The following is a 20,387-nucleotide window of genomic DNA, read 5'->3' as shown; positions in this document are numbered from 1 at the left end:
GAAAGTTTTGGTTTGTTTCAGTCAGAATGCAAAAGGAAGAATGAGAAGGTCTAACGCCAAACTTAGAGGGCTCAGATGTTAATGTTCTTGACAGCGCTTATAGAAAATCATACTGTCCACAGTAAAGGGTTAACAGGACTGAGGGAGGAGAATGTGGCACCTTGGATGGATAATGTGGTAAAGCAAAAGCCACTGCTTTCTGGCACTTTGGAATGGTGGGGAGCAGAAGACGAAGAGGGAACAGGGTGAGCATGGCACAGACACAGAGGTTCCAGCTCCCCCTCTTCTGGAAGGCAGATGGGGAGGAGCATTAGATAAATGAGTACAGGATAGTACTGAAAGCGGAGGGGCTCCTTTTTGTACTTCGTGTTTCAGATCCTGGAAAGAAATAACCTCTTGAGCTGTTCCTGTAGCAATTTATGGCATGACTTTAAACTTGGGACCAAGTGGCAAATAGGCAGAATGTACCCCTGAGCTTAGCTTTGTTGGGCTGTCTTTGGTTTCTGTATAGAAAAGATGGGACCTAGAAAAAGCTAAAGACATCTGAGTGAGGGAGTTTCCCAAAGGTGGGGTCATATGGTAGGCATAAGGAACCTCTGTGATAAGGGTGAAGATAAGATGAGGTCCAATGGGTGTTGCAGGTAAACCTCAGACGGTTCTACAGTGCCTGCAAGAGCCCACACCACCCAGGGAGTGTGTCAGTAAGCCCTGGTCAGGCTGGGAGAGCACCAGTCACAGGTTACACTAGCTGTGTGCCTTTGATTTGGACACTGGAGGTCAAGTCACCAGGCCAGATAATCTGTTTCTTCTGTGATCCTTTGTATCCAGATATCACCTTAGGAAGAGAATCAGCATCTCAAGAGGATATCTGAATGACTAAGCATTTTATTCAAAACAGACTGCATACTTCTAAAAGGACTATTTAAATGACTGAATTGACTAATTTTTTTGTCATCATTGAAAAGTTTGTTCCTCCTCATGAGTTACAGGTTAGGAGGCGATGAGGAAAAGTGTGATATATTAATGGCATTTCTCTTTGCATCTAAGCTGTGGAATGAGTTATATTTATCCATCGTCGGCAGCCGTCCGTCTTGAGAGACGATGGTGTAGCTTCTTAAGAGTCTATCTGCACCGCCGAGAATGGTTGTGCAGTCCGACTCGGGAGTGACACGGTATCTGTCTCCTCCCGTGTTGACTCGACATCTTGCGATGACGCTGGAGTGTCCTCTCCAGTGAAGCTGAAGCTACAGAGCCTGGGCAGGGTGATATGGAGGGTCTGCTGTTGCCCATGCAGCAGACCCCCCCTCTCTTCGCAGCTGAAGGATCCAAGGGAAAGACGGAGTCAATACAGCTTGGCTTCAGGTGCGCCGCAGGAGTTGTCGGTGTTGACTACAACGTCAAACCGCCTTAGGGACTCCGGCTCCGGATTTTCTGTCGGGGTTTACTCCCTTAGCCTTTCCCCTGAAGAGGTATGCCGCAAGGCAGTGGAGGTTTTTTGGAGTCAGAGTTTTCCTTCTCTGATGTGCCCTGACTGGAAGATCGAACCAGCGACACTTAGCTCGCAGGCCGACGCTCAATCCACTGAGCCAAACCAGCCAGGGCAGTTATATTTATAACCTTACTGTATTTATATGTCTTGGCCATGCTTCACTCTGAAAAACTGAGTGATCTAAGCTGATGTCTACAAAGGATGAGGTGACTCAAGAATAAATGTCAATATCTGTCAGTTTCCTCTTGGGCTGGAGTCTGGATCAACAACAGTCACCATGGTCTTAACCCTGAGGCGTAGGGAGCAGACTGAAATCAGAGCACTTGATTTCAAGATATGTCTGAGGGGGTATACCAAGCAAAAATGGTGTAGGAAGAATGAACTTCCGGCTGTTCAACAGAGACTGAAATAATATACCCTCCGGGGCAACTCAAGGAGGAAAAGATGTTTGGCACTATTCTTTACTCTCTTTGTGTGTTTGATATTAGCTAACATACTTTCTGATAATGGACTGCACTTAAATGTCTTTTGAGATATTGCAAGCATGGTGCAGAGAATAAATTTCCATAAACTTCCTGTAAACAGAAAATATTAGGATAAGGAAGATGGTCAGTGGAATTACGAAGAGAAGAGTGTTGATGGTCTCCCCAGGAGATTGCTCATTCAGAGCTAAGAATCTCTGCATTGAAGGAATTTACCTCAATTTAGAAATGCTAAGTAACTGCTGCACTATTTGTTTTGAATTTAAGTAGAAAAGGTAGCTCACAAAAATTGTTGAGGTGAAAATAACACTTTCTTATAACAGTGAGAAGGCATTGTGAATACAGTATAGATGCAACAGAAGTTCTGCAACAAAAGAGAGGATTATAAAATTTCTGTGGTCAAAATTTTATTTTGTACTTGTGGCATATTTTTTATAGGCCTGAAGGCGAGTTTGTGTGCTCGAAAATGTCAGAGTTTAGGTTTATTTGTAGGCATTCTCAATGCAGCCATAAATGATACATCTGAGTTTAATAACCATTGGTTCTTCTGAAACCCACTTCTGGAAACCACAGAGACAGGAAGCCTTTAATTCTGCATATTTTCAGGTTGTATGTATGCTGGAAAAAGTATGTAAGTGCTCATTACAATTCCACATGGCTAGGTATGGGCAAGTCAAACTATAATAAATGACAGATTCAATACCAAAGGTTAATGGGCAAGGGTCATTCTGTGGAAGAAAATTAAATTAAGTGATCTATTTTCTATAATCTGGGCATACTTGCAGCAAATGAATTGCATTAGAATCTCTGTAACTTGGAGCAATGAGCACAGTGGGAGTCATGGCATCTCCCCACTTGTTTCAGTGATGGATTTCTGATGTCTTAAAGAAAACCAAATTCCTTTAAATTGTTTATCCCAGGAGAGGGGCAGATTTTCTGATTTTCACGAGAAGTTAACAGTTTTGACACTTTTCCTTAGGAAAACACCACCTAATATCGGTCCCAAATGGCATTACTTAAAGATGACCACTGTCTATGGCCACTTACATACAAAATGTTTACCAGTGGTAAGTGACATGTGACAAAACAATGTGGAGACAGTATTTTTACTGTTATAACCATTTAGAAAAGGCCTTGAACATTACTTTGAAAGACAATAATATCCTAAAATTTTTTATATATTTAACATTCATTGTTTGCTTATTATGTACAAAGTAGTATGTTAGATGATTGAAGGAAATAAAATGGATTAAATTTTTTTCAGTGAACAATTAGACATATTATTCTACAAATACGTGGGATTTTATAAATATTGCAGTTGAAACTTTAAAGAAACTCACTCATGAAAAGGCAGGTACCTGCATAGTTGCTCCTGGTGAGAAAGTAATGAAAGTTCTAACTCACAAATCAGATTTTTGAAATATCTGCTAACAACAGTAGGTATTACTTTGAGGACAAAACTGTCTCTTACAGACTTTTGAAATTTTATTCCCATTCTAAATATCTTATAGAAATTAATTTTTTTTCCAATTCAATTTAGTAAACAAACCTCTAATGATTGCCTACTTATAAGAGGCACTACGTTAGATGATAGATATTACAAAGATAAATTCATTCCCTGTCTTCAAGAAACATATACCTGGAAATGGGCTATTGCATCAAAGCAAATAATACAGCAACATGTATGCACATATGCACACACACCAGTACAGAACTATCCAATAAAAGCAATTTAGAAGATTTTTGATGTTTGTTTTGATGATAACTTATTTATATTTACTAGATGTGGAAAAGAAAAACTGATAAAAAATTTTCTTAGCATATTTTTAAAACAATAGGGCAAGAACATTATTCACAACAATATTAAAATAACATAGTTTCTAATTTTTCAGAGGTCGTGTACTTTACAACTTGATTCTAAATAAGTCTTGCTATGTGAAAAATAACTAAGCTGATTTATTTGAAATATTTTTCCTTAATAGTATAGAAAATCATGTAAGTAATTTTATCAAATATCTTAAGTATTGATAGTTCCAAATACAGTTAAATTATCAGTTAATTTTGCAATGGCCATTAGTTCTAATAGAATACCTGAACTCATAGTTGCCTTACTTTTCTGAAAAATGTCATCTCAAAGTTACAAATATTTCTTGTCAATAAAAGATAAGTAAACCAGTGAGTAACATTGTGTAATTACACTTAAGCCAGAATTCCATGATTTACATTGTTTCTAAATGACAGCATTGAGCTGAACAATTTTGAAGTACTAAATGCAGAGATTGGCTGGTTAGAAAAGGAAAAGCAATTGTAGCGGATCATGCCAGTACCTTCTCATTGCAAATGATACAGTTGACAAGTTAAACATGAGGCCTGTTTTCAAATCCATTTCTAAATTTTCTTTTTCAGTCCTACTTTCAATAATCATGATCTATCTTGAGCTAGCTCAATTTTAGGACAAAATGCCTTCTTGACCTTGTCATTATGTTATACACTGTGGAAAATACTTAGTTTCAAGGAGGTTTTTTATTGATTGAGATGGGAGCTGTATTAATCACAAATTATATACTTACTCTTTTGGAAACAATGGAAGAGAAGTCCAGGCCAATAAATCTGCATTGTTGGTTGCACGATTAATCCCAATCAGTTTTAGAGTGAGCATGGACTCCTTTGGAAGTGACTTTATTTCAAGAGGAAAATTGATTCTTAAAATAAAAAAGTATATTATTAATTATAATGATGTTTTCATAAATATTTGAGGCATCCTCTTGAACTTTTGTGTTTAATCTTAAAATATGGAACTACAGCAGTAGTACACAGAGTGATGAGATTGGTTATGCAATCAATGGGGATTGTTAAAATTATAATTTTTACATGTGAGCTTATTTTAAAAATTACTATACTTGGAGTATTTACTCTTTGTAAGCACAAAGGAAAGAATGGTTAACATTGCATTAGAGAATGGGGAAGGCAAGTAATAACTTGAAATGGGTAAGTAGATCATAATCAGATGGAGATTTAGAAAGGAATATTCTAAGAAAAAAAAAGTCCACAGACAAGCATATATACGCATAAAAAGATTAAATGTGGCTGATACATAATGAGCAGCTCGCTGTGACTAGAACGTGGTATATGGTCATGTTGTGGGAAGTTAAAGAGTATGCAGTTAGAAAAATAGTTGAAACAATGCTTAAGAACTGTGTGGATCTGGCAAAGGAATTCAAGCTTTTTCTTAATGGCAAAAGGAAATATTTCAACAAGAGAGTTAAAAGTATAGGAAGTTGATAACAATTAAAAATGTGAACTCTCCTGGATTATTATGAGATCCTAGGAATTTGGTGGGTGAATGCTGTTATGAGATAAACTTACAATTTCTGGGTATGTCAAGGTGAAAGAACTCCCAACTCAGATCCTGGATAAATTGTAGATATAGGGGGGAAAAAAGGCTAAGGATAAACACAATATTGGTATGGTAAAAAAAATATTGGGTATTGAAGCAATGAAGATATATAAAAGAATATCTAAAAGGTTATAAATTATTCTGTAAGACTGTAAGACTGGGAATAGTTAACTGGGTGGTAAAATTTCTAAGAAGGGCTTTTGACAGAGAGTTGAGAGTGTGATCGGAGGTCCCTAATGGTGGACAGGGAGAAGGGTATCTTTCTTTCTTTTCTGGAGTCATATCGGTTGCATAGAAATGATCAGGCTCTATTATAAGAACCTCAAGATAAGTATGGTGTTTAGAAGAGATCTATTTGTGAGACAAGGAGATGAAAGATAAGGTTTAAAAAAAACTGAGATGGGAAAATATGTTAATAGAAGATGAGAATGCTAGGGAGAAAGAGGCAAATTGAAACAGCGTTAGGCAGATAGGGGAAGATTCATGGAAAGAGATTCACCCAGGGATGGGAAGAAGGAAAAGAAAAGTGACTGGGAGAGCAATGGGGCAGCTTGAATTGGACGCTATCTGATGGTGTTAAGTATGAGGAGTATAAACAGAACGCACGGTCTTATATTTCCCAGTGGAACTTTGATGGCACCTTGTTTAAGCACTGGGCGATTATCAGAGGACTGGAGATGGCCAAAGCCTATGATCCAATTGGAAGGTGCCACAGGTTTTATTATTCTCACAGTGAGCTGGCTGTCTAATCTGGATACTAGGGAGCACTCCTTACTCAGAGTGTCAAATAAAACATGGGTGATTCTTTTTTGGGGGGGAGTGGCTGGGCAGCATCCAGCCTCAGGAATAAGGATGAATTAATTTAGCCCAGTGATAAAGAGTCCAGGTCCAAAGTGGGAATAAGGTAACTAACACGAGGAAAGACAGAAGAACTACTTTAAAAGTAAAATTGATAATCAATATTTAACTGACAGCATATTAGTGGACTAGGACAATGGAGGACTAAAGATGAATGTTGGGCTTCTAGATTATATTATAGTGAACATCTTTAACTGAACTATGTAGTTTATGACATCATGTCATTAAAGTAAGAATAACTCCGATATGTCACTCTGTGAACTATGTATGGGGAGAACTAGTCAAGGTTTGGATCTGGATATAACTGTGTTCAAATATAGGCTCTATGTCTAATAAAATCTTCTCCTTTGAGCAATAAATTCAACCTTTCTTAGCCTTGTTTTCCCTTACCCATGAAATAGAATAAATAATGTAAAACACAATAAAGAAAATGGCAAGTTGTATATCAGCATTATATTCATTATTTAGTCAGTAAAGAGATTAGTAAAGTTTAGATTACAAAAATTAAATTGTTACTTGTTCACAGAGAGAAAACTAAAAGTCTTATTTTATATTATTTAATACACATAATTCTTATTTAAGATAATATGGACATATTTCTCAGCTTAAAAGAAGCTCTGAAAAATCAACCTTGTTAATGATTCTTTGGAATGCATAGTGATTTCTTGAGTGTTCTCTCTTTTACCTGTAATTGACTTTCTATTCAGTTTTCATATTTCTGTGTTAGAATGGAAACTATAAATTCACTTCATTCCTCAGATAATTTAGAATGTTCTTTTTCCCCATTGAGTTAGGCTTCTTCATGTATAACTTAACATATTAGTGAGCTTTTCATATTAAAAATAGCAAGAAAATTTTGATAAGTTTCTGTGGATAGTTACTGCCAACCTCCATTTTGTCATTTTTATTAATAAAAACAAATTCTTCTGGGCTAAGAATACATGCTTTCTAAATAGTTATTTATTAATTTCTTGACTGTATATAGATTTTTTAAGCCAGAATAATTTCACATTCACTAAGAATCTTTGGGGGGGGGAGGCAACTTTTACATAGCTATTGAAAAATAAAAAAAATGAACTTTTATACAAAAAAAAGGAAGAAAAATACTTCAAGAAGTAGTTCAATAAGTGAAGTCAGATTTTTTTTTATTTTTTATTCAAGCAGCTGGCACAGACTTCAAGTTTTAACCATATGTTGTCATTCCTTTACCATTGAAAAATGAGAGAATGTTAAATATTTTAAACATTTTTTTCTATATGAGATAGATTTCCTAAAATCAGACTAAATTTTTGATAGTGAAATAAAAGATTTAAAAAGTCACATTTTTTAGAACTCCAATACGATATACAACAATAGACCATTGTAAGGGCTTTGACTTTTGTTTGAGTGAAACAGGAAGCCATTTCAGGATTTTTGAACAGAATAATGACATTTTCCGACTTACATTTTAAAAAGATCACTTCAACTTCTGTGTGAAAATGATTATAAAGGTGCAAGGGAAATAGGGAGACCAGTATAAGGCTATTGTGGTAATACATGGGAGAGAGGATGATGGTCTAGACTAATGAAAGTGATGAGAAGTAATATCCTAGAAATGTTTTGAAGAGAGAGCCAGTAGGAGTTCCTGAATATGCTGTCTGAGAGAAGGAGATCCAGGTTAAGGATTTGACCTGAACAGCTGCAACTGGAATTGGTCATCCAGAGTGGCCATCTCTGGGTGGAACAAGTTTGGGATGCAAGATGGAGAGTTCAGTCTTAGAATGTTGCATGTGTGAAAGTGGAGTTTGTGACTGACATTTGTGTAAGTGATATACATTTAGGAGTTGTTGGTATATAGATGACATTTAAAGCTATTTGATTATAGGATAAAGACTTAAGAGCTAAGGCCATTAGAAGTTGGGGAGAAGAAAAGATGGAGGAGGAAAACTAAAGGATGTGGGAGCCAAGTGGAGAGCATATTTCAAGTAGGAGTGAGATCAACACTGACAGCTGTTCCTAATAGATTATGTAAGACGAGGAGTGAAAAACCAACATTAGATTTAGCTATGCAGGTCACTGGTGACTCTAATGGGCAATTTCAGAGGAGCAGAGGTGATGAAAACCTGATTGGAATATTTTTTAGAGGAAAGAAAAAAATTGAAGAAAGTGAATATAGACAACTCTTTCTTTGGAAGGGTATTCCTGCAAAGCAGAGAAGAAAGGGGGTTGGCTGTTGGCAGAAGAATTGAATCAAATTTTATTTTGTTTTTTAACTTAAGATATGAAAACTATTTTTAGAATATAAATATTCTGCTTAAGATTTTATGTGTTGTAAGAAGCAGTATGAAAGTCACAGTAAACATTAGCTTTGGAGTCAGAGTGGGGCTGAGCCCCAGTTCTATCATTTATTGGCTGTGGAGCTTGGGACAAGTTAATTAATCATCGTTGACATCAATATTCTGATCTGTAAAACCAAGATGACAATACCTGCTATGTAGTTTTTGTTGTTAAGTGGAGATGATATAATACATTTTGGGGTTATACTACAATGATTGAAATATAATAGGTGGTTAAAATCTATGCCACATATTACTAAACAACTAAGCTTCTGTCCTTAAGTTTACAGTACAGTAATGAAATGTACAATCAATTATAGTGTGAATGCACATGTTAATAAAAAATATAAAGGATGCTACAGGTACCTAGAAAATGGTAATTAAATATTTTTAATGCAAATAATTCTAGGTTAAAGTAAGTAAATACTAGGAAAATCAAACAAACTATCCCAGCAAATATAACACTTGTGAAATCTTAATGGAAGAAAAAAGTAATCTCAATGTAGTTATTCTGACAACACTAATGATTTTCAATTCATTTTGAGAGTTTTTTCTTTGAAATCGACCTTAGAATAAAATTTCCTCTTGAATTGTTTAAATGATGGAATATAGCTATCATTTGAAAATAAATCTGATTATTTAAAACAACCGGAAATAAGTTTTAATTAAGAAGAATAATTTTAGTAATTAAGTTGGTCAATAACATTTTTGAAAAGTCACTTATTATACAAAATTCATTCATTTACCCAGCAACACTTACTGGCTTCTTATTCTGTCTGGTTCTGTGTAGGCTACTAAGAATAGAATAAGATTTTTTAAAAAATAAAATAAAAAACAAAAATAAAACATATCTTTTTATTATATAGCAGTAGCAAACAAAAGCATAAACAAATACATTCAGTGAAGGACCATAAAGGAGTAACTTGAGGTTCAGAACAATCAACAAATGAACAAGTGACCACTATTTTCAAATGATAGAGGAAAGAGTTTATAGGCGAGGTGAAATAGTATCTTGAAAGAAAGTTAGGTCTTCCCAAGGTGGGCAGTGAAGGCACTGTGTTCTTGACAGATTAAGGGTCCTTAATGGAGGCCTAATTTCTCAGTTCATATTTAGGGTAAGTAGATCAGATGCAGAGAGTGGCTGGGTACAGTGTCAGAAGCAGGGCTAACTCTGAAGATGGAGGTTCAGAGATAGGGCAGGGGCAAAACCACAGAGGGCCTTGTGTGCTATGCTGAATGATTTGTACTTACCTTATAGAAATCGAGGAATCACTGAAGAATTTTACAAGCAAAATTGATTTTGTACAATAAAATGTGATTTTGTAATGGAAGGTCAGGTATCTATCTGGTCAGAGTAATTAGGACTCTTAACCAAAGCAGGGGAGACAAAGGTTGTCATGTTCCTAGAATGAGGTAGATTCGCTTTCAGACGGGAACAACCACACGTTATGTGTCAAGACATGTCTCCACTGAGATAACACTAAAAATGAGATAAATGGTGTTATCTGACACCATCATAGGACTTCTAGAAATTTTGAAAATTTATCAGTAGGAAAGTGGACTGATGGAGGAGTTTTCTTCTACTTGAAGTGCAAAGAAAATTGGCTTTCGGTGAGCAGTGGAGACACGGAGAAATGACTGAAAGACAGTGGATTAGTGCCATAGGACCAGCAAAGGAAAGAATCAGTAACCATGAAAAAGCCATCAATAGAGCCTGTGAGTCTCCTGAGATTCGGAGTAAAGTGAGGGCTCAATGTGGGAGAAACAGAGAAGAGGAGAAGGGCATAGATGACGTCAAGAAAGTATTTCTCCTTATTGATACAATAAATCTCTATAAAATGGTGAATTGGGAGCCAGTCACCCCAAATTAGATGGAAGTTTACAAGATGCATAGAAAATTACTGTCATAAAACTTGATTGTTTAAATAAATCTGTAATTGGCTTTTGTGGGAGAGTGGAGATTACATATTTGGTAATTTCTTTCTTCTTTGTTATATCTGAATCTACCTCCCTCCAACTCCAAATAGATGATATTCCTTTTATCAACAGTCTGTGAATGATTAATAATTTTTCCAATTTCTCTCTTTGATCAGTTAGGTAACGTGGATTCGACACTTGTCTAGGTTTTTAATAGACTTTTAATCTTTTGAATTAAACAGTCATTTATCAACCCTAGCATATTTATCATATCATCAAATCAAATCAATTGGCAACATTAAAAAAAAATCACATGCTTTACTTAAAAACTAAAAATAACAAACCTCTGATTTTTATTAGATAAATGATCCTGCCAGAATAAAAATTAAACTTACGTTTCATTCCAGTTTACCAAGAAAAAAAACAGTTTTTTGACTGGAATATTTCTGTAGCTTCTCACTTGGCACAACTTCTTTCCAGCATAAGTTATCCAACAGGAGAAAGAAAATGCTTTATAGCTTAAAACAAAACAAAAACATTGATTCAATACACTGAACACTGTTGAGGAAAAACTTTTCAATATCGGTCAATTGTTTTTATAATTAAAAGTCAAATGTTAAAGTGTTGTTTTTTTTTGTATAAAGTGTGATTTTAAAACAACTTTAAGAATTTATATTGGGTGATGTCAGCAAGATGGCAGAATAAAAAACCTTACATCCTCCCCCCCTCCCCCAGAGATACAAATTCCACAGCAAGACACAGAACTATTTCCTTTGTGAACAATCCAGAAACAGGTTAAAAGGCTCCTGCACCACAAGCAAGTTCAAAACCAGCCACATAGAAGTAAGTAGAAAAATTCATGGTACTTGTTTTCCAGAGCCCCTCCTCCAGCAAATCAGAAGGAAACTCGCATCTCCTAGCCTTTCCTTGGGGTAGAAAAAAGAAGTCTGTAACATATGTCCAGCATTCAGATATTTTAGGAGCTCTCCAAGGGACTGGTTTCTGTTTTAATGCTGAATAGAGATGGTGCCAATTTGAGGCCTCTGAGAGCAAAGGTGATGGTTTAACTAGTACATACTCGCTCACCACCATCCTTCCCTTCAGCTCAGTGCTAAATAAATAGAAGCAAAGCTTCAATTCCTTGATTTTCCCTGGGGAGAGAAAGAGTTGGAATGTGTATCCAGTGTTCTACTTTTGTGGAACCGCCTGAGGGTCTTGCCTGTCTTAGACAACTGACAGAATGTGATATACCCTAGGTGTCTGGTGACCATGAACCATGGAGAACAAAAAAGAACTTCTGGGCTTGCTGTTGCTCCAGAGAATCTGTAGGACAGTAAAAAGAGGCTGATATTGGTTGGTGGCCTCTCTGTTGGTGGTGGTGGAGTGAGAGGGGAAATGGGAAAAATGGAATGTGCATCTGGCTTTCTTAGGGATCTGTATGAGGGACTGGCTTCTGTCTCAGCCAACTCATACCTGGCATATCCTGGATGCCTGGGAGAAGCTGAGAACAAAAAAGATCCAGACAGCTCACAGCAGCCCTAGGGACCCTGCAGGGGCACAGACAGTTACGAGAGTGGAAAAGGCATTACAAGCCCTTAAAGAAAGAAGAAAAATGTGTCTAATTGGAAATTTAAACACAAAGTCCAGAGAAGATGCACCCACAGAAAGGTTTGAAGGGCCCCTAAGATCTCTAGCTGGGCTGACTGGGAACAGTCTTTCCTTGTTATGAAACCAACCTATTAAGACTGGGAGAAGTGGCTATTTTTCCAAATGCACAGATCCTAGTACAAAACAACAAGAACACCTAGAATGAGGGAATAATGGCCCAGCGAAAAGAACCAAATAAGCCTCCAGAAACTGACTTTAAAGAAATGAAAGTATGGACTTCTGGCCAAGATTGAGGCATAGACAGACACGCTGTGTCTCCCTCCATGACTAAGAAGGAATACAACTACCTCAGAACTAGAGACAACCAGAAGTTCCAGAAAATTGAGCTGCATGGAAGTCCACAAAAAAAGATATAAAGAAGAAATACTCATCTAGACAGGTAGGAGGGGCAGAGCCAGGGCGGAGAGGATGTGGTGTGGTGGCGGCAGCAGTGGTGGCAGTGGCAGGCTGCCGGAATAGCTCAGTCACACATTTTAAAAGGTCAGGAGGGACACATGGGGAGCACTCTCAGTGCCAGGCCAGACCATGCAGCTCATGGTCCCAGTGCCAGGGAAAATTAAGCCTCATTGTTTTTGACTGTGCAAACCAGTGGGAGTTCGGGTGAAGGAAGAAACATCTGGTTTCTCAGCAGAGTCTGCTTGTTTAAAGGGCCCCCATGGTCCTAGAATGTCCACAGACCCACCCACTCTGGGAACGATGGCCAGGGCAAAAACTAGAGAGGCACCAGTCCCATACAAAGTGGGAGAAGTGCCTAAAAAAGGGGCGAGTGCTGAGCAAGCAACATTGTTCCCTCTCAGACCCCTCCCCCACATTCAGCACCACAACGTGGTGAAACAGGTTGCCCTATACTAACGAGAAACCTAAGGCTCTGCCCCTTACAACATAACAGAAATGACAGGTCTACCTAAGACACAGAGGCAAAAAAACCCAGGAGCCTATCAAGATGAGGAGACAGAGAAGTATGACCCAAAATAGAGAATATATCAAGGTTCCAGTGGGAGAACTAAGTGATGAGGAGATAGCCAACCTCACAGATGAGGAGATAGCCAGACTAACAGATGCAGAATTCAAAACATTGGTGATAAAGATGCTCACAGACTTGAGAGATATTCTTAAATATGGCAAATGAATAAGGGAAGAAGTGAAGGCTATGCTTAATGAAACTAAGGAAAATCCACACAAAACCAATGGTGAAGGGGAGGAAACCAGGGTTCAAATTAATGATTTGGAACATAAGGAGGAAAACAATAGTCAACCAGTACAAAATGAAGAAATAAGAACTGAAAAAAATGAGGAGAGGCTTAGGAACCTCTGGGACAACTTTAAACATTCCAACATCCAAACCACATGGATGACAGAAGGAGAAGAGGAAGAGCAAGAAATTGAAAACTTATGTGAGAAAATAATGAAGGAAAAACCCCAAATTTGGTGAAGGAAATAGACATACAAGCCCAGGAATCACAGAGTCCCAAACAAGCTAGACCCAAAAAGGACCACACTAAGACACATCATTATTAAAATGCCAAAAGTTAAAGATAGAGAATCTTAAAAGTAACAAGAGAAAAGCAGAGATTTACCTACAAAAAGGTGCCTATAAGACTATCAGCTGATTTCTCAAAAGAAACTTTGCAAGCAAGAAGGGACTGGCAAGAGGTATTTAAGGTGACGAAAAGCAAGGACTTACAACCAAGATTATTCTATCCAGCAAAGCTATATTTAGAATGGAAGGGCAGATGAAGTGCTTCCCAGACAAGGTAAAGCTAAAGGAGCTCATCATCACCAAGCTATTATTACATGAAATGTCAAAGGGAGTTACTTAAGAAAAAGAAGATCAAAATTATGAACATTAAAATGACAACAAACTCACACATATCAACAACTGAATCTAAAAAATAAGAACAAAATCCAACTAAGCAAACCAGAATAGCAACCGAATAATAAGTATACGGATCATTCAGAGTGTTATCAGCTGGGAGGGGGAAGGAGAAATGGGGAAATGGTGCAGGGATTAAGAAGCATAATTGGTAAATACAAACTAGAGAGAAGGAAGTTAAGAATAATATAGGAAAGCGTAAAGCCAAAGAACATATATGCATGACCCATGGACATGAACTAAGGGGGGCTGGATTGCTGGAGGGAAGGAGGGTACTGGGCAGAGGGGAGCAAAGGGGAAAAACATTGACACTACTGTGGCAACATAATCAATAAAATATACTTAAAAAAAAAAAAAGAAATGGGAGTATATGAATTACCTGACAAAGAATTCAAAATAACCATTTAGTCTTGCCTGTAAACACCTGTCTTTTCCAAGTCCTTCAGGTTTTCCATTGTGCCTTAAGGTCCCTTTTAGCCATCCTTCAAGAAAGCAACCTTTGTTCCCTCCCTGGAAAGATTGCCATGAACTGCACAACCAACCAAGGTACCAGGCCTTTTTTCTCGTGGGCTTTTATTACCTTTGAACGTCAATCCCAGTTCCTCAGATTTTTTAGGTAACAACCAGAGCTCAAGCTGCTTTCTTTACAACAACAGACTCACTTAGATTTAAGGACACACATAGGTTGAATGTGAAAGGACATAAAAAGATATTCAATGCAGATGGTAATCAAAAGAGTGGCCATACTTACAAAAGGTAAAATAGACTAAGTCAAAAACTGTCACAAGAGGCAGAGCCATTAAATAATGATAAAGGAGTCAATTTTTCAAGAGATTATGAGAATTTTAAATATGCAACCTAAATTGGAGAAAAGATATTAAGCACATATTGAAGAATTGAAGGGAGAAATAGACAGCAACACAATAATACCAAAAGATCTCAATACTGGTTCTAATGGATAAATCCAGAAAGAGCTCAATAAGGAAACAGTACTTGGACAATACTATAGGACAAATGAGCCTGACAGATGTATAGGGAGCATTCCTATCCAACAGCAGGAGAGTACATATTCCTCTCCAATGCATATGAAACATTTTCTGAGATAGATCACATGTTAGGTCACAAAACAAATCTTAATAAATCTGATAAGATTGAAATCATACAAAGTACATTGTCTGACCACAGTAGAATGAAAATAGAAATCAACAGAAGAAAGAAGATTAGAAAATTCACAAATTAATAAAAGTTAACACCTTTAAATAACCAGTGTGTCAAACAAAAAATCAAAAGTGAAGTTAGAAAATATCCTTAGCCAAAGGAAAATGAACACACAGCATACAAAGTTTATGGGATGAAATGAAAGCAGAACTAAGAAGTTTATGGCAGTAAATGTCTACATTAGAGAAGAAAGATCACAAATGAACAACCCAACGTTAGATGCAAGAAACCAGAAAGAGAACAAACTAAGCCTGAAGATAGTAGAAGGAAGGAAATAATAAAAATTAGAACAGATTATGTATGGACCTGGAGAACATTATGCTAAATGAAATAAGCCAGTCAGAGAAAGACAAGTACCGTATGATTTCACTCATATGTGGAATCTAATGAACAAACTGAACTAACAAGCAAAATAGAGACAGACTCATAGATGGAGAGCAGATGACAGCTAGTCAGTGGGGAGGTTAGGAGGTGGAGGGATTGAGCAAAAAGGAAAAAGGACCCATGAACACGGACAACAGTGTGGTGATTGCTGGGGGGAGCAGGGCATAAGGGGACTAAATGGTAATGGAAAAAATACAATAAAGTTTAAATAGAAATTAGAACAAAAATACATAAAACAGAGAATAGAAAAAGTTACTTGCAAAAATATAGGCCAATATAACAATTATTTTTGTTTTTACTAAAATTGTTTCTTGTAGCTTTTTTTTGAGATACTAAATGCAGCACATACAATGCATCAATTAATAAATTACTATTCTCATATGAACTTTGATTGATTTAATATCATTACCTTGTAGCTTTAACATAAGGAACTAAAAATATTATAATATTACTCTATTTATGTTATTCAAGAAAATACTACACAATAGAGTCAATCTAAATTCTGGTGATGCTCCAGGTAGAGCTGTGGTTAGTTTCTACTGTAATTCAAATAACTCTTGGAAAATTCCTACTTTATGAAGGTACTAATCTCACAAAATATTTATTATTCAATACTTGGTGAGAATCAGAGTGATTTAAAAAAAATTTGTATTTCTAATTACTCTTCATCTTCCTGAATATGTGCTATCTGTCTGTCTGTGTGTCTGTCTGTCTGTCTCTCTCTCTGTGTTCTGTGAATTGGTGTTAGTAATTTAGATTCAAACGTAATAAAAGAAAAATTAAGACAGTCACTAAGTAAGATGAGTATTTTCTGTTTCCATAATGACATACTGACAATATGCAATCATTTTTAATGTGGGGAATGGGAGAAGACTTGAGGGGAAAGGAATATGCATTAAGAATAAAGTTTTTAAAAATAATTTTAAGAATAAGGATAAATCTATTCTTATTGCATTTCAAAATTTTATGAACTATTTCCGCTTGCAAATAAGAGCAAGACAAATTCTCCTTTAATTAGAAGCTGTGTAAATACAAACACTTTTGTGAAAAACTCACCACTCACCTATGCATCCAGGTCGCTGGAATGTTGTGAGCTGCATACACTGTGAAGTTAAGGTGGGAATGGAGCCCAGGATTCACACAGGAAACATTATCAGGTGTATTTAGAGGCTGGAAATCTGCATAAAAACTTCTGCAATAGACAGCAATTAACTGGTAGATGGATGTGGATAGTTCAGTTGTTACTTTTTCTATCAAGCCTAAGGGGGAAATGATAGAAATCAGGTCATCTGTGAAGGACTATATTTATCATTAGCCATCTATTATAACTGAAATTTTTTATAATAATATTTAAGTAAAATTTAATTAAATGACCCTCCACCAACTGAAGCCAATTAGCCATCTGTGCCTCTCTTTGCAGCCTGAATTAGCTGCTAGTAGTGTAGATAATCAATAAGCTCTCATATCTTCACTTACAAAAAGTTTGGAAGCACAGTCTTTAATCACAAATCAGAGTTGTGGATTATTAATTTGGCATTCTGATCTGTAATTTGCAGTAGTTTTGTTTTAGGTTATTATTGTTCAGAATTAATTTGCAGACAAGGAACATGTTTGCTACATGGCTTATAAGTTCTTCAAACAAATTCCATCTAAAAGCTAATCATAATAAATTTGATTACACTATGGTGTTTATCATAAACTCTAATCATATAATATACCTTGCACTCCCATAAAAAGAGAATGATAATAGTATGCGGCTGGAATCTGAAATAAGCTATTTAAAGCTTATTTGTGAAAGATTTATGATGTTTACTAAATATTCAAAATCAAAACAAAGTCTTACTGGAGTTTTATCAGTGGTTATTCAAAGGGAGTCTATTGATTTTTCCTAAAAGTGACTTGACATGTCATGAAGGAAGAAGACTGGAAACAAACAAAAAAGACTAAGTACAGGGACTGACAGTTTTCAAATACGTGCTAAATGTAGAGAGCCAATTTTAGGCATGCTGATCATATGAAAAGGGCCACCTAATTAAGGAATGTAAGATAAACTTTCCTGAGAATGACTTTCTTTCTCCTGATAAACTGTCTTTGCTGGAAAAATTCCAACTTGAGAGGAAGGAAGTGGAAGAGACTGATGAAATGTACCAGGTAGATCTAGTGGTCTTTGATCCAAATCAGGAAAGATGGAGCCATTAGGTTGTAGAGGCCTATGAGGGTAGGGAACATCTTAGAGTTCAGTGTCAAACTTCTTAATGGGGCCAGTGAACAACATTCACTTCTAACATTTTATATGCAGTAGTGAGTGAGTGCAGGATTCTAATCTTTAACGTGTTCACTACTTTCAATTAGTTTTGTTTTAACATTCAACTATAGTAGTAGTTTAAAAGTTAAATGAAGAATAAACTCAAATATAAAAGCTCAAAAATATTCACTTGACAAATAGAGTATTCCCTCACTTATTGTGGGTATTATGTTCTAGACTCCCCCCACCCCCGCGATAGGTGAAAATCCGCAAAGTAGGAACCTTACATTTATTTTAGTATTTATATATATTTTAAGGCTTTATAAACCCTTCCCACACACTTATAAACTGTTCCCAGTCCCTTATTAACCTTTTCCATGCTTTTATAAACACTGCTTATGTTCTTAAACATATTCTACACTCTTAAACCTACATAACTTTAACAACATGCATATACAGTACCACAAAATCCTACGATATAGAGAAAAATTCGCAATAAATGATCAAATGCAATATTTTTTAAAATCCCGCGATACACTGAGGCTGCGATAAGTGAACTGCGATATAGAGAGGGGCTGCTGTATTTAAGTAACAAAGTGTTTTAAGAAATAAAAATAATGTATGATGTGAAATGTTATGAATGAAATGTCCGGTTTCCTCTTCCTCCTCCTTGTTCCTTGTGCCTGACTGGGTTTGCTGACAGAATCCAGAATGGGACCGGGAGGCACAGGGCTAGCTGTGGTCAGGACCATAGACCCCTCTGTGTGGATCTGCCTGTGGTCCCCTGAAGTGGTGGCACCTGTCATGCCTCCTCCAGTCCTTGAAGCGGGTTTCTTTTGACCTCAGTTTCATCCTGGTAGATGAGAGTGTAGAAGAAAACCATCTGAAAGGAATCAGTCTGATCTGATTTAAATGCTTCCCTTTTCCATCCTGGGCCAGACATAAGTACCGAAATACTACATTTTAGATGTTTCTACTTTTCTTCTACCTCGTCTTGAAGAAAGGAATTGTAATTACTGCATGGCCCGGGGAAGGAAGACAAAGGGCAGGAACATGCTCGGTGGCTCCCACATGGGAGGAGCTGGGCACAAGACTGAGGAGGAGGAGCGGGACATTCTGTCAAGCACCTGAGCTGCGTGTCCCTGAGGGTACTGAGTGCTCCTCCTAAGCCACCCGGGAGGGGCGGAGCTAGCCTTCTTGAGGGAAACTGGTGTCTGGGCACCTGATGTAGGTTAGTGGATGATGTTGACGTGGCAGATAAAGATCTTGTAACCGTCTTCTTGCTGTTCGGTGTCCTCTCGGGAGATGTAGTTGCAAAGGAACTGAACGCCTCTTCCTAACACTGCACAGCATCCAGCTCAGCGGCCTCTATGAGGCTGGTACCTGCGCTGATTTTGCAGCTGGCTGGCAGGTGTGTACTGATGATGTCGGGGGTTTCTATGCCTCGAGACGTGGAGCAATGGATGATTTTATCAAAGTTCAATCCCACGTTTACAAGTTGGATACTTGAGGGTCATCGTTTAGTCCTTTTCCAGGGAGGTGTCCAAGTGGAACTAGGAACGCCTGATGAGGAAAATGGGCCGCATTGCCTTGGCTTTATGGTGGTCCGGCCTGGATACCAGTTCTCCAGATTCCAGGCTCCTCCTCTGCAGGTTGATCGGGGACGTGGTTCTGGCCCGTCCCAACTGGGATCCCAAATACCCAGCCTGGGGCTCCCGGCCCCGCCCATGCCAGTAGCTCAGCTATAGGAGCTTCGTGTCCCTGTCTGCTCAAGGGCTCTGTGGCCAGTGGCAGAGCCCCCAGGGCAGCAGAAGAGACGTTGAGAGAACAAGTAGGCGTATCATTGAAATTATGTTTTTAAAGTCGGCTGTGATTTGATTCCAGCGTGCGCAGAATGCATCACACATTACTATGGTTTATTCAAACATATGCACTGTCTCATAAATCGTTTCTGAAACATTGGTTGCTTATTGGTTTCTAGTTGTTTTGAAAGTGAATAGTACAAAAAGCTGGCCTTTCCCTCCAGTAGTCTGCAGGGTCCCAAGGCTCAGGCATTTGGATATTCAGGACAGAGGTCAGCTTGGGCGTGGACTTCTTCCCACATCCTGTCTCTCAGCAGCTCTGTTCATAACTAAGCTTTTTTGTTGTTGTTCAACACATGCTATCATTCGCTTAATTATTCATAATTTTGTATGGGATGTATTAGATGGTCAAATTTTACCTATTTGCTGTATTTCTAAAATTGTGCCCTCTGTTGAAACAGCCTGAGGGGACAAGCTCAATGAAAGAGCTCTAATTACAACTCTCTGAGAAATCAGCAGTAGCAGTTAATGAGACAGAAGGGTAAAGCAGCATAAAATAGTCCTCATCACACTCTGGAGACCAACCAACAGTGATTCTCTTGAACAACAGGCAGTAGGGAATTATAAATGTATAGAAACATCTTGTTTCCTGGTCCCCAAACTGTACGGCTGGTACTCTGAAGCAGAAAAACAACCTTCTTGTTGATAACCTTCAATCTTGTGCAGATGAATGCACATA

The 20,387-nt window shown here is 37.5% G+C and overlaps 1 protein-coding gene across 1 annotated transcript in view; it reads right to left on the bottom strand.

Annotated features, from left to right (window-relative positions):
- Positions 1–20,387, bottom strand: part of PIK3C2G (phosphatidylinositol-4-phosphate 3-kinase catalytic subunit type 2 gamma) — a 283,426-nt gene that overhangs the window by 201,066 nt on the left and 61,973 nt on the right. Inside the window, exons 12-14 of the mRNA XM_090275472.1 lie at positions 16,665–16,860; positions 10,854–10,976; positions 4,542–4,673 (exon numbers count right to left, since the gene is read on the bottom strand). Of these exons, the coding sequence (XP_090131598.1) occupies positions 4,542–4,673; positions 10,854–10,976; positions 16,665–16,860 (451 nt within the window). The remainder of the gene's footprint in view (positions 1–4,541; positions 4,674–10,853; positions 10,977–16,664; positions 16,861–20,387) is intronic.

Source organism: Furipterus horrens, unplaced genomic scaffold (genome assembly GCF_987537825.1).
Source record: "Furipterus horrens unplaced genomic scaffold, mFurHor1.1.pri manual_scaffold_4, whole genome shotgun sequence".
Lineage (NCBI taxonomy): Eukaryota > Metazoa > Chordata > Mammalia > Chiroptera > Furipteridae > Furipterus > Furipterus horrens.
This window is presented reverse-complemented; position numbering and strand designations above follow the sequence as displayed.